The following is a 15,477-nucleotide window of genomic DNA, read 5'->3' on the forward strand; positions in this document are numbered from 1 at the left end:
GGTGCCACCACGGCTCATTCACCTCGATTTGGTGCTTTGAGGTTTTGCCATGGTGTTACCTCGACTTGGATGCCTTGGGGATTTGGTAGTGGTGTCACCTCGGCTTGGTGCCTTGAGGTTTCGCCGTGGTGTTACCTAGGTTTGGGTGCCTTGGGGATTTGATCATGGTGTCACCTTGGTTCATTCACCTCGGCTTGGTGCCTTGAGGCTTCATTGTGGTGTTACCTTGGCTCATTCACCTCGGCTTGGTGCCATAGGAGTTTGGCCGCGATAACACTTTAGCTCATTTATCTTGGCCAATATAGTGAGTAGCGTTCGAACATCAACTTGTCAAACTAAACCAAGTTCATTGAATTTGAAAGTACAAATTGAGCATCTATGACTGAACTGAATTGAGCTAAAGGACTATTGGTAATACTTAAGAAAATCAAGCACCTATAACTGAACTAAACTAAACAACTACTAGTAATACTTAAGTTCTCTAAGTTTTTTTTGTCGGAGTACCTCCTTATTCCTCCAGAGTTTTCAGAGGGTAAGTATCTTGGCGAACCATTCTGGTAACTCTGTAAAGTCCTTTCCAATTGGGCTTGCTTTGGATCCTCTGGTCTGAGACTTCCAACCGCCTAGGTGCGTCGTCACAGAGGTATTCAATTTCTATGGGCAATGCTTCACCTGACTTGTCTTTTCCCTAGAGAGAGACCGCATAACATCTCTGGGAAGCCAATTGATCTCCTCTACATTCACCAACTCCTTTGTCTGTCGGGAACTTTATCTTCAGGTTGTGTGTTGAGATGATGGCTTTTAGGGCATTGAGCCCCACACGATCGATTGGCTGAGTATGGCCTTGCAGGCCGAGGGGATATGCACAACCCAAAAATTGATCATCACATGGTCTGATGTTGTTTGGTTCTCATCGTGAGAGGTAGCTCTATAGATCCTTCTGCCTTAACGGTAACGCTAAAGAAACCTTGCAGCGAGCAATCCACTTTCATCAACCTATCTCTGCTCAGCTTCATTCGATCATATGCTTCCATGAAGATGACATCTGCCGAGCTTCCACTGTCAACAAGGATCCTCTTCAACTCATAGTTTGCTATCCTCATTGTCACGATTAGGGTATCATTGTGTGGGATTTGAACACCCTCCAAGTCTTTGTTAGAGAATAAAATCATCTGCCCTAATTTTATTTTTTAACGTGGGATCTCGGTTGTGTTAACACTCTGGGTATAGGCCTTCGCCTTGCGGGCTGAAGATGAGCATTTTTCAGTTGTGGGTCTGTCGTAGATTGTTGCTATTACCCCCGTTGGTGCGTCTTGTTTGGCCTGATTGTTTGGTTGTTCTTTATTGGGAGATCTGGTATGCCTCTGACCATCTTGGTCTTTTCTCCCATCAGACTCTCTCTCTTCTCGATGGCCACGTCGATCTTGGGGGCCCCTATTGTCTTGGTTAGCTCTGTCTCACCAATTATCAATATAACAGCCAATATAGCCTCTTTGGATGAGGCTCTCAATTTCTCCCTTGAGATGTTCGCACTCATTTGTGTTGTGGCCATTTCTATTGTGAAACCTGTAGAACTTATCCAAGTTTTGCCTTTCGGGATGCTAACCCATCTTCGGCATCCACTTGACAAACTTCCTATTCTCAATCTACATTAGGATTTCAGACCTTCGATGGGTAAGCGATGTATATCGCTCAAACTGTTTCGGAGGGCTCTTAGATCATCGTCTATCGGATCGTCGCCTCTTCCATCCTTCATTGTGATATTCCTTCTGTTATACTCGTGCCCCAATCTATACTTATGGTAGTTGTGTGCGTGTTGTAGTGTAGCTTGGGCAGCCCTTCGGAGTCCCGGAGGAAGACTTTGACTAGGTAAGCTTTAGACTTAGACTCTGTAACTAAATCTTGCATGAATGGTTCTTGAACATTGTCTTAGCTTCTATGTACATTAATTATACTCTTGCATGCCCTCCTTTCATCTACAAACACCCTAGAGGAAAACCGCATGCCATTCGGAGTCAATTCGATTCTGGTATGTTGTCAATGCACTATAGTTAGCTTCAAATCCAATTTCAAGGGCCTTCCCTTCTGATTTGGTCAAAGGTTTCTTCATGAAAAATGTATCCCTTTAAGTTTAGTTTACAACGCATTTTGAATCTTGTCATTTCGTTTTGTATTAATCGAGTTATGGCGAAACAATGGGTTGAGGTCAGATTTTATTAATCCTTGCAGATGATACACCATGGAACCTGGTGGATGATGCATCTTCTGCCAGGTGCATCATTCGTTCAGTGTAAAACCTGCCCTGTGAATGATATTTTGGTTTGGTTCCATTTTGTCTCAGCCTAGGGCTTAGCCCTTAGTTATTTTAGACCATTTGTGACCCATGTGACATGACTAAAGATCATAAACCTAAGAACTATTTTGGCCAATAACATGTCTTAAACTCATTTTGGACCTTAAAACCAACCCCAACTAAACAAGCCCTTAGATCCTTAGTTAAACAATATCAAAATCCTATCCCTCTTCTCAATTCTCTCATTCTAACACCTAAGAGAGGAGAGAAAACGTGGGAGACTGAAATAGAAAGGAGAAGAAGGAAGGAGGAGGAAGGAGAGGAGGAAGAAGGAAGAAGGCTTACCTTGTTGTCCCATTCCCATTTCTACACCTATTTTGAGTTACTCTACCATTTTTGCACATTGGGAGCTCAATCCACTCAAGGATTTCTTGAGGAAGAAGGAGGTTGGGCTATTTCCATGCTCAAAGTCATCTCTCTTGCTGTGCTAGGCCACATCCCATTGTAAGCTATCCTTCCCATCAAATTTTATTGAAATCATTAGGTTTTGAATAAGTAGAATCCTAATTAGTAGTTCAGACCTTGAGGCTTCTTGCCTTACTATATTTAAACCTTCTATTAGGTGTGAATGACACCCATGTTAGCCCCAATTGTTTGATTCCCAACCCCATGGCCAAACCACCATGAAACCCCATTGTAAGTAAGCTCAACCATGAGATTTCTAAGGTACTTTTACTTGAATCTTATTAGAATCCCTCCAATCCTTAGCCAAAACTATGCGGCTTCTTACCCTATAGTATTTAGACCTCTAATTGGATGCTAGATGTATCAACCATTGGTTTAGACCATCCATTTCTAGCCTCCATAGCTTGATAACCATGAAACCCCATTGTAGACCTCCATTTTTGGGAATTTCGGTGTTGGAAACCAAATCCATATCTTGTGGATCCTATTTGGATCAAACCCTCATGTTTGGTAGCTTCCTTGGAGGCTAATGACACTTCCTCATAGAGCCCTATAGACCCCTACTGGCCCCATGGCTACTGGCTAAAGCTGGGCTCGAGCTGAAGCCAATTTGCAGCAGTTTTAGCCTAGGCGGATGATACAGCAGGCAAACGATGCATCATCCACCCAGGGTATAGAGCAACATCCACCCAGGCTATTTTGGTACTATTTTGGAGTTTTAAATCTGGACCTTCAACCCAGTTACTCTCACCTGTTGCACACTTGTATGATGACATGTTAGGGTAACGTACACTTATGATGGAGGGCGTACACTACATGAAACCCGTGATTACTTACGCTTCAACGATTGTGAGTGGATTAGATACTTTGATTTAATTTATGGAATGTTTTTTTGTGATTTGTGTAGGATGTCATTCATTCATATGCATGTTAACTAATATATGATTATAAATATGTGGGGACAAGTGTTGTTTATTCCTAAATGTTATGGGGATGAAGTAGCATTGTGATTGTGAGATACATGTATCATGTTCAATGTTAGAGAATTAGGACTTGTTATTGATTATAAAAAATATTGTGAATCATGTGATATGTTATGGTGATATTGGTTACATGTGAATTGGTGAATGAGATGAATATGTGAATGCGTAGTGAATGTTATTGAAGGGATCCAAGTGCCGTGAGTGATGCCAGACTTGTGATTGCCATGAGATAGAAATGTGAATGGTATGCGAGAATGGTGAACTGTGATGTGTGTTGATAATGTGGATTTGGATTGGGATGTGACCGGCCAGCCGTGTTTTCAGTATCACACCCAATCTACTTGTATATGTACGTGTAAGCTAAAAGGGGCGAGAAGTTAGTTGGGCCGACCGGTATTTCGGCACTATGGACTTGACCTCTGGCCTGTATGTATGTATGCACCTTTATTCATTTAGATGCATATGGTTAGGATTATATTTCCTTGTGCTACACCCTTTACCAACAGGGGGAAAGGTGTTGTGTAACCGATGGTGACTTTCGACGAATTGAGGTGCCATTCTCAATAGACCACCGGTATTTGGGTGAGAACTAGGATTATCTCGGGGGCTTACGGACAACCCGGTGAAGGGGTCCGGTCTCGTAGGTTTTCAACTGCAACTAGGGTACCATCACCGGATAGTTATCTGTGTGGACTCTGGAGGTCGGGGATGCCACCTAAGGGATGTTGCAGTAGCACTTTACCCCAAAGACTTAGGCATTCTATTTGTTAGTTGGATAATAATAAAATGAACTCATTATTCATTCTTTGGATCCTGGTGGATTGTGTATTCATGATTATCTGCGTATGCCTGTGTGATCTAATTGCTCATTATGCTTAGTTGGAATTTCATCCCTCGAGGGACCTCTTTTTTTAGATATGGATGCAGGATTGGTGGAACCGGCCAAAGGTGATCCGGCGTATCAGTTCTCTAATGGTTAAGGTATTTGGTGGAGATGGGTATGGACTGAGGAGTACTTATGAGGCTTGTACTCATGGTGTGGCCTGATGTGGGCTTGAGACCCATATGAGTTTTGGAATGTTTATTGAAGGTTGATGTAATTAGATACAATTTAACTTTTGGAATCTAATTACTTGTAATTATACATATTGATAGTTAATGTTTACAAACCTTGAAATGTTAGAATAAGATGCCACTTACTATATGATATCACCTGTGTAGCTTACGCACTCTAATAATTTGTATATGTTATATAGCTTCACATACACTCTGATTTGATTTGTTATGTAGAGTCGGTGACCCTAGTACTGCAAAGTGTAGATCCTTGGGGTTAATGTGGAATACAAGGGGTATTCCAGTCACATTACCATTGGTTTGGGTTAGGGGTGTGGCACCTTCTCTTCTCACTCGTGTCTTTTCTTCTCAGATCGTCGTTATTGGTTCTCTATTTTGGCATCCAAGGTTTCCACCATATTCATGTATTCTTCGCATCAAGCCTGGAGTTCTATCAGATTTTCGGGCTGCTTTTTGTAAAGTTCCCAATTGAGGTCTTTATCATCAATCCCGGACAGAAGGGTGTTGAACTCGACTGCCAGGTCTAAGTCTTCAACCTCTAGTTTCACCTGGTTGAATTTGGTGAGGTAGGACCCGAGGGACTTGCCAGTCCTCTGCTTCATCGTGGTTGGACTCATCAGTGTCTTCTTGTAGCTTTGACTGCTGCGAATGCCATGCTGAGTCTCAAAAAATCTTTATTGACGGGGGTTGCCTGCCAGAACACCTGGGCAATCTCTCAAAGTTCTTGTTGGAGCTCCAAGAATTGCCCTTGAGTGACGGGAGCCTGAAGGTCAAGCTAGTTCTGCTGCTACCTGGCCTGACCTTGCCGTCCACCCAGCCGCGCAGAGGCACGACTTCGTAATCCCTTGGCTGGATTGGAGCTGCACGACGTTGGCGAGTGAATGCGTTGAGGGACACTTGGTTCCGAACTCGGACTATGTTGGCTCTGCTCAGCGGAGTCCTTGTTGCGGTTGGATTTTCCTTTGTTTCTCATGTTCACAAGTGCGATTAGGTTGTCTTACTCACTCTCAGGGCCCCATGATGGGCACTAATCTGTTGCCGTCGAAAAGCTTCTTGATGACATGTGTGACTTGCAAAGGGGAGCCAGGACAAGGAAGAGACCCGGAGTGGATTCTGAGGGAGGATTCTCCGATGCCAAAGTTAGTCCGGCACACAGATAAGTTGATCTGAGGGGTACGAAGAGAGCAGTAAGTAGAAAAAATGTCAGGATCCTCTTACCTAGGTCCCTGTCTATGCTTTTATACCTGGAGCGGTTATCGAGGCGATTGAGAATCTCCTTGCTCCCCGTCTTCTGACACGTAGCAGTAATGGGGTAGTTACTCGCCCCATTGAGGGGTATCGTCTTCTAGTGGAGAGAAGAATCTTCTGTTGTAGATGCTGATTCTAACTGCTTTCTGAATCGTGCGTACTGTCAGTTATTTGCCCCCCAAGGCAAGTCTTATCGCCACATGTTGTCCTGTTGTTCTAGGGCCTTCTTGGCCATACCATATGTCTGTAGTTTATTGAATGACTATTTTTGGGCGTATCAATACCCTTCCATCAATGATAAGTGAAGGATTTTCAAAAATTTCTTATTTTTTTAATGCAAATAAGTGAAAATACATATTTGTGTTATCAGAGAGGTTATAGGAGGGCATGGCAAAAAAGGCAAAAAGTCATTTGTAACCTACATCAAGTACAAGTTTTTTTTCGGTGTTGGGTTATATTAATAAAGAGGAAGGGATTGAGAGTATTTTTTTTTTCTTAGGCAAGGAGGGTTGGAGTAGTTGAGTAACATAAACGAGGGAGAAGGGAAGCATGGGAGCCCATCCCAACCATTAATCCTCACATGCGGTACCCTCCCATACGTTACAATTCCTTTGGTTTTCACATGGATTGTCTTCCTTGCTCCTCTTAATTCACCCAAAAGTTGAACATGTTTGCCCCATAACCATGGTTTGAGATATCGGTATCGAACATACTGATTTGTCAAATGATTAATCTCGATATCGTGTTGATATTGTATCAGTGACACAGTACAAACAAAGGGTAAAATGATCAAAAACCCATTTTCAAGAGAAAATTAAGGGTAAAATTGTCTGATATGACCAATCTGTATCAATACCAATCCTATACCGTATTGATTTTCGAGTTCACCAATACTCGTTCTAATACTATGCACTAAACCATGCTCATAATCTTAATAAATAGGCAAAATCTTTGGTCTGGGTAACGGTAACCAAACTAATGAATTCCACAGTTTTGCCAAAAAAGAACATAAAAAAGCCATTCCATAAGTCTAGTCTAATCTAGGGTTAGTGAATCCTCGTTAGGGTCAGTAGTGTCCCCAAATAAATCATGAGCCTCTCCTGTCCCTATTTGAATCTGAAGCTTTTGCATGGTCACTGTGCTCTCACAATGATTGTGGTCCTAATGTTGTATCATCTATTCAAATCTAAACAGTGAATTACTTTTAGAGAAGTCATGTAGTATGCTAATCATTGTGCTTCCAACACTATTGCATCATGTGGTTGGGTTCGTGAATTAGGAATTTTGGTTTCATATTCGCCATATTTGGTAGTCATTGTTATTGTTATTGCACCGATACATATTTGTTGATATGATACAATTAAAACATTATTCTACCAAAAAAAAAATATTATTTTTTATAAAAGAAAAGTGATTTGTTTTTTTCTATTGGAATCGATTCGATGGCCAATCTATATCAATATAGAGATGCCAATGAAGTGAACTACTAACCTAGTTTGGTACACGCGAGGCTTTTGGGAGAGAGAGATTTTTACACTCACTCCTTTGAGCCTTTCGAGCTCACAAAAAAGGAAAGGGAAAAGAACTTTGTCTGGGAATGTGGCCTACATCAGCACTTCCATAAGTCTATGGGTGATACATGTTTAGAACCTATTGCAGTCTCACTATATGACACAAAGTCTTTCTTAAATCTCATTTCTTTTTGGGAAGTAGTTTTCTATCCAACGGAAAATTATCCTCTCCAATTCCCTAAAGCTCAGCAGTGCGGCAGTGCTAAGTGGAGATGCCGACATGTGGCAGCTCGAATCTCCAACGGTCTGAGCTTATTGACTATGTTGAGCTCGGACCGTTGGATGTTTGAGCTACCACGTGTCAGCATCTCCACCTAGCACTGTCGAGCTTTAGGAATTGGAGAGGATAATAATCCCTGTCCAGCTGTGGCGGGAGCTGGAGTGTCCAACCCCGCTAAACGACAACAAAAATAGGGGTGCGGTGGTCAGTGGTCATTTCACAGGTGGGTCCCACTTGGGTCCCACATGTGAAATGACCACCCCCCAGTTTTTGGGGCGGTTTCCTAGCACTAGGCCGTTCAGCTCCCGCCACGGCTAGACAGGAGCCAGGTCCAAAATCTTACAATCTGACCTGATAGGACCGATTTGTATCAATATCGATATTGGCTTTGATCGATATGGACACCGATACCCTAAACTTAATCCCTACTCCCTCTAAGCATAATCCTAATCTCAAAGCAAGGACCAAGTTTTCCTTTAGCCACGCCCATTCACCGAGGTAGGGTCAAATGCACATGGAGGTATCAGGAGGGCATTTTGGGGAAGATACTAAAACCTAATAGGGGTTTGTGAACCCTACGATTGTGGTTGAATGTTTACTGAGCGGTGGAGAAAAATTTTTGTCCTCAAAGCAATATAATTAAGGGGAAAAGAACGCCACTCGGTCGCGCATTGTGGCATGCCTTTGCAACCAATCACCAAGGCTGTGCCCGTCATTTCATGACCCCCAATGTCTAGGTGCAGGGGCATACCACAAGGCGTGACCGGGTGGTGTTCTTTGTCCCTATAATATGCAATAATGCAAGCAATATAGTTCTCAATCATGGTTTGAAGTATTGGTATTGGATCGCCTGATATTGCATGGTTTTGAAGGTGACCAATACTGATACCTGGCCGATACCATATTGGTCAAACATAACAGACAACTAGTAAAATAGTAAAAAAAAAAACAGGGATAAACTTGTCTGATTCAGCCGATCCATGCCAATACCCTATCAATATTGTATCAGTTTTGAAGGTGACTAATATCCGATCCGATACCGTGCTGGAAAACCATTCTCAATGAATACAAGACCGTAAATTAATCTCAACCGTCCGTTCAAAACACATGGCTGATTCTGATCTGATGGTTAGAGACGTTATGATTAAGAAAAAGAAACAGTGCCACCATTTGGTAGAGTAACTAGAGAAGACGAAAAAGAGACGACAGGAGTCTCAGCCTCGCTGGACATAGGAAGTAGAACAGACATACACAGTGTTTACAGGTTGGATTTTCGAGAAAAAGCATTTTAATAAATTTCTCTCTTGTCCTTTTTATGTATTCTGCTTGATTCTGTTCTTCGATTTCAAAATTTTATCATTTTTTTAGTTGATTAATTTATTAAGTTTGATTAAACACTCATCGATCACTGTGTGACAAATGTGACCGTATAAGCTTCGGTTTCAAATTGGTATAATTTTTTTTTTACCGCCTTTGGTTTAAAAAACACCCTTTTCTATAAATTGAAATCCACTGTCAATAATTCTGACAGTTTCTTCGTTTAAATTTTGATTTAAGCTAAGCTTCACTTCTCTCTTCGATTCAACGGTTTCTGAAGATTGTGGATTCTGGAGTTTGTCGCTGATACATGTAGAGTTGTTTCTTCAAGTAGATTCCACATCTAGGTACTAATTTCTTCTTTTCTTTCCCCTCCTTTTTTTTGATTCTGTTTGAATCTGGAGATCTCTAGTTGTGGATTCGTTTTTTTAATTTTTCAGTGTTTTAACTTTTGTTAAAGCTTATTTGGTTTTGCCGAAGAAGGTTTTGCCGAAGAAGCTAACGAGCTTACACTCCTGCATCCAAACACACATTTACATGAATAGAGTGGCAATGTTAACTGTTTCAGATCTGATTTTTTGTTCATACTTGAATATCTGAAAGACTATCTATCCATCACTTTTCAGCAATTTTGTTTTTTTTTTCGATTTAAGAATCTGGTTGATGTTTATTCTTGTAATCGTTTATTTTTCTTCTGATTTGCTTCGAATCTCTCTCAGATTTTTTTTTCTGCTGTAGCAAAATTTCAATAAATTCTTTGTTATTTCTTGTTTTAATGGCTCTAATGATATACATAGAGAAACAGTATGAGATTTTTCCTCTTCTCAAGAATGTTTATAACCTCTTGGTTTCGTCCGATATGCCGACATATGGACGATTCACCGAGCTGTAAAAAAACTTAAATTAGCAGAACAGAACATTTCGCTTGCAGTAATCTGCTCAATATTTCTAACAAAAAATTAAGCTCATAGTGACAATAGGAAAATCTATTGCAGATTCAAAATAGCTCATAAACAACAGATGAGGTTAAATTCATTCTCTCTAAGTCTGTCCCAACCCCTAGTGGATCCACCCTAGTGCGCTTTTTTGAGATAGGCAGGAAAGCTTCTTTGCCAGTTCCCATAAAAATAGACTTTGGTTAGGAGTGAGTGAGGACCAAAAAGCAATTGTTTTGATTTCCTTTCTTTTGCAGAGCAATAGATGATAGCATGTTCAAAAGTAAGCCTTTCTCTTCAGTTTTTTTTTTTTTGGTGTTTATTTACTGTTCCGCAATATTGTAATATATTTCAAATATTTCAAACTCATCTGGAGTGTAGTGCTTTTTGCAGACTACGAAGTCTTTTGTCATTTCTGCCTCCATTCCACAATTTCTCTGCAGCTGCTGCGCTTAGAGGGAGTTTAATAAGAAGATCAGATGCCACGATCGAGGTCGGTAAACTTGTCTGAAATCACCATTCTTTCGTACTTCGTTCTCTCTGATCCTTCCATTTAAAATATAGGAAGAAGAGCTCTTGTTAATGGTTTCATTTACTTTTCATGCATTTTGCTTTGGAGAATAAAAAATTGCTTTTCTGTTTCTGCACAACACACCCACGATCTCTTTTCAGAAGATGAAGACACTTCCTTCAATAAAGCTCCCTTCTACTGTTTTTTTATTTGACATTGATGATGTGGGTAGATGGGTTCTGTGTAGTTTTAATCAAAGTGGAAATGGATGGATCAAACTCAGAATCTGGTTCCTGTGGAAAGTCCATTAGATTGGAATTGTTTCAATTCTTTTTTCTCTTTTTTAATCTTCTTATTTTGGGAATTGTTGGTTATTTATTGTGCTTCTCTTCGTCCACAGGGGATCGGAGTTGCCTCAGAGGCAATCTCCCAGGGGTCCACTTTCGGTGAGAGCTTCAAGCTCTGACTCTGAATCCCTGCATCATCATCATCATCGACCTGTTGTTGATCGGAGCCCCAAGGTGGGAGTTTCAGAACGCAAATCTCCGAGAAGCTCTCAGCCTGATTCGTTGCAGCAGAAGAAGCTGGGAACCCGCATTGCTGGTTTGGAATCTCAACTGGGTCAAGCTCAGGAAGAGCTCAAGAAGCTTAAAGACCAGTTAGCTTCTGCTGAAACTGCCAAAAAAGAAGCTCAAGCAGAGCTTGAAAAGAAAGCCCAGAAACCAATCGTGGAGGAGATCCCTAGGGAAGAAGAGCAACCACCTTCTTCATCTTCAGAGGAAGTCCATGAATCATCATCATTAAATGAAAAAAATCTGTGTGACCCAGATGATCAGTCCACCGATGTCTTCGAAGTCCCAGTTGAAACTAAACCTCAATCTGACCCCAAAATTGAATTCACAGAAACGGTCACTCAAAAAGAAGAAGAAGAATCTAAAACAACACAAGTTGAGAAATGTGTAGAACCACCACCTCCATCATCACCAGACAACGCAGCCCGCTTGAAGGAAGAAATCAATTCTCTGAACGAGAAGTTGACGGAGAAAGAAAAGGAATTGGAATTGTCACGAGAAGAGAACGAGAGGCTAAAGAAGCAGGCAAAGGACGCAGGAGCTAAAGCTGCCTCAGCTTTAGCTAAAGAAGAAGAATCCGCCTTGAAGCTCAGCAAAGTTGGGGAAGAGCTTGAAGACAGTAAGGTTAATTTTTGCAGGTTGAACGAGAGACTCGAAGAAGTGGAAGCAGCGAAGGTGGTGTTGGAGACAGAGATGAAAAAGATGAGAGTGCAAACGGAGCAATGGAAGAAAGCTGCAGATGCGGCAGCGGCAATACTCTCTGCTGGTTGTGATGGTGGTGGTGTGGAGATGAACGAAAGGAGGATTGCAGAGCGGTGTGGGTCCATGGATAAATACATCGGGAGCGGGTTTGGAGCGGCTGATGGGTTCGGTGGAATCGTGGGATCACCTCTCATGGCTGACGATTTGGATGATGGATTCGGAAATGGCAAGAAGAAGGGTGCCGGGATAAGGATGTTTAGTGATTTGTGGAAGAAGAAGGGCCAGAAATAAACAGGTTCAAGTCTGGTGATCCGATTTGGGCTGGCCCGGCCCCACTCCCATTAGGGTTTTTTTTTTGAGTTGCGAAATAATAGCTCACTGTTTCGCACAATGCTTGTCACATGGTAGGTGCTCTCTAGAAAGTTGTCAACCTGTCAATGATCCTTAGAATGTGTTGGTTGGCGTGATATTTGGCATGGATGGTCTCTCATCAAAACCTGTTTCTCATCCAATTCTTCTTTTACTGTTTAAGGATTTCAATGGACATGGATGTGTGGTATATTCAGGTTATGGCTTATGAGTAGTTGTTCTTGTTAATCTACTTTTGGAATTATTTTGGAGCTTCTTTTCTCAGGGTAATCAAAGACCACCTAGCCAGGTGAAGCATCTCTGATTCTGATAGCCACTTTCTTGCTCTTTGAAGAGGAACTCAAGTTCATCAATTTTATTTTTTCTTTTTGAAGTACTTGGAACTTGAGACATCACCTATCAAATAGACCCCTTTGAAACAGATTTTGATATTCATTTGAGAGCAGCTTCATGGTTGTTAGTCTTATGGGGATATTGATTTCATATGCCTCTTTCTACCACACCAATCACAAATAATGGAAGTTGAAGATGCTGAGAATCATCATTCAATTTTAAAACACTTAATCATTAGAGTTTTTCAAGTAATGTTTGTAATTCAACAACTTTTTGGATCAAGGCTTCGTTGATCAATTTGAGAGAATCATTCTTAGAGCTCAAAGTTAGAGATCTCTTCTTAAGACCCTCATATTGAAAACAAAGCTTTTGAAACTCCAAGCTTAATTCATCATAGGTATTTGATAATTCCTCCTCAAGCTCTTCATCACTAGAATCCTCTAGGCTTAGGTCAATTTTGGTATGATTGCTATTTCAGTTTTGGATTGATTTCATGAAATAGTAAACAAATGGATATTTGGTGAAGAAATTGAAGTTGTTTTGATTGTATCAATATGAAGTATTTCAAGAATAAGAAATCCATTTGGTAGTTCAATTTATGAGAATAGATCCTTTATATTTTTTTGAGAAAGGGCGACGGTGGTGGCGGGGGCAAGGGCAGGGAGGGTGGTGGCATGATGATGGTGAGACCATCAGGAAAGAAGGGTGACGTTTTATTTTTGACATGAAAATTATTGCTATGCCGGTATGTCCATCAAATAAACTATGCGCTCATTAAAAGAACAAGACTGAAATCAATTTCAATTAAAAGAACAACACTGAAATCAATTTCAATTTCAATTTCAAAATTGAAATAACTCCTCAACTATTTCAGAATTTCTATTCCATTTGATTTATTTTTCATTGAAATAAAGTGCAAAAATAAACCAACAATTTCCAAAACAGAAATCACCTTATGAAATTGAAATAAAAATCATACCAAATCAGGCCTTTGGAAGCAGAGTCCGCTCAGCTCCTCATATGAGTAGTAAGATGTTTCCTAGTTCAAATTTCTCAGTTCTTTTCTTTCCCTCTTCCTTTTCCTCTTGCAGTCACTCTCAACCTATTTGGTACGAACTACTTACTCTCGATCGCCAAGGCTCAGCATTTCTACTTGGTCTTTCCATCATCGGTGACTAAAAGTTGAACTTGTTGTCTCTCTTTGGGCTTGCTTGTATGTGAACTTGTTTTTCTCTTTGAGATTGTTTGTATATGAAGTTTTAGAGGAAGATGAATGGTCGTTTCCGGTTATGTCTATTGAGTCGAAGATGGATTCCAACAAAGTTTGTTGACTTTCCTTTCTTTCGCATAAGTCAGTGATAGCTAAAATCCATACTTCAGAAAGAGTAATTTTCCCCTAAAAATTTTTAAATCGACTTACGATGTGAAACTTGGTTTCATAACGGGGTTCAGGATCATTTGGTGACCCAGAGGATTGTTGGATTTAAAAAATGTTTCTCACAAACATGAGATTTGGTGGATTAAAAAAAAATTTGACCAAAAAATAAATTTTTTTACCATTCTACAAAGTTGGGAAGTTATAGCCAATAAAGAATTTGTTATTTCCAGGTTGTCACTGAGGGGGGGGGGGGTTGAATCAGTGATTTAAATTCTTTCAAAAATCTTCCTCATAGATACTGGTAGCTATTGGCAGAACCTGAATAGTAGTCACACAGTCGTGTACATACCTCAACCAGACTCCAAGGCTCTACCAGGTGTGTACACTCATCCTGCAGTCCACACGCTTCAAATACCAATATAAATAATTTTAAAAGTCCAAACACACAACACAAGATATACGTGGTTCGGCAGATTACCTACATCCACAGAGCAATGCCACTATGGGGTTCGTATTTGCTCAATACTCAATTTTACTGCACCTACAGTTGGGAGCATCCACACCCAATTTTTCCCAACATAGATCTGAGAGGGCAAATAGTGCCAGTACAAGATAGCACCCACTACCTGGGAGCATCCACTCCCAGTGTTTAGCACTCACTAAATACAGAGTACAACAGTCAAAAAGTTTTTGGGCTTATAACGATGCCTTACAATTAAGCTCAGACTAGCTTAGGTTACCAACATGCATCACCTAATACTAGTAATAATATAGAACATAGGCAATCACAAAAGGTAAATAGGAGATAAGAAACCTTACAATCATTTATTTGTATCGATCTTAGATGTGATGGAGCTCACTGGAACTACCAACTCTTTTCTTGTAAGGAGAAACTTGGGTTTTCAAGTAGGCACTGCCATGAGGGGACCACAATATCTTCCTTCTTCCTTGTCTTCTTCCCCTTTTTGTATTTCCTCAAAAATACAATCAAAACCTCACTTTCTTCATGAACAGAGCTTCAACAACATCTCTCAATCTTTAAAGAGAACATTTGGAATAAGCTTTTATACACCTAAAACAGCCTTTGGATTTTTCAAAAGAAAGCATGAGAGAGTGGAGTTCGTCCCACTAGGTCTTAACGCTATATCGTTTTCTCAAAATAGAGAAAATCCCCAATTCCATTATTCTTTTAGACTCAATGGCAAAAATTGTATGTTTGCTACCCTTATTCTTGAGATAAGAGAGAGAAATTCAATCGGCATAGTAAACCAACCTTTAGAATGAATGAGAGAGCTCAGATTGGAATAAACTTGAGAGTATAGGAGCATATGCCACACACATCAGTAAAAAGGGATCACTTAAAGTAATTTAAATGCACATGAGAATTGAGCCAATAGAAATTATATGGTGAAAATCTACCCATTCTTTTTGATGTACGTAGCCTATTAAAAAATTGCATGAGAGAATCTTCACAAAAACCTTGAGAACCCATTCTGAAATTCAAAT

At 40.5% G+C, this 15,477-nt stretch overlaps 1 protein-coding gene across 1 annotated transcript; it reads left to right on the forward strand.

Moving 5' to 3' along the window:
- The first annotated feature begins 10,496 nt into the window (after positions 1–10,496).
- Positions 10,497–12,352, forward strand: LOC122639337 (interactor of constitutive active ROPs 4-like). Its single transcript, XM_043832165.1, has 2 exons — positions 10,497–10,599; positions 11,018–12,352. Exons 1-2 carry the CDS (start codon positions 10,586–10,588, stop codon positions 12,180–12,182), a joined length of 1,179 nt encoding a protein of 392 aa, XP_043688100.1. The 5' UTR covers positions 10,497–10,585; the 3' UTR covers positions 12,183–12,352.
- Positions 12,353–15,477: the final 3,125 nt, after the last annotated feature.

This window comes from Telopea speciosissima, chromosome 9, assembly GCF_018873765.1.
Source record: "Telopea speciosissima isolate NSW1024214 ecotype Mountain lineage chromosome 9, Tspe_v1, whole genome shotgun sequence".
NCBI lineage: Eukaryota > Viridiplantae > Streptophyta > Magnoliopsida > Proteales > Proteaceae > Telopea > Telopea speciosissima.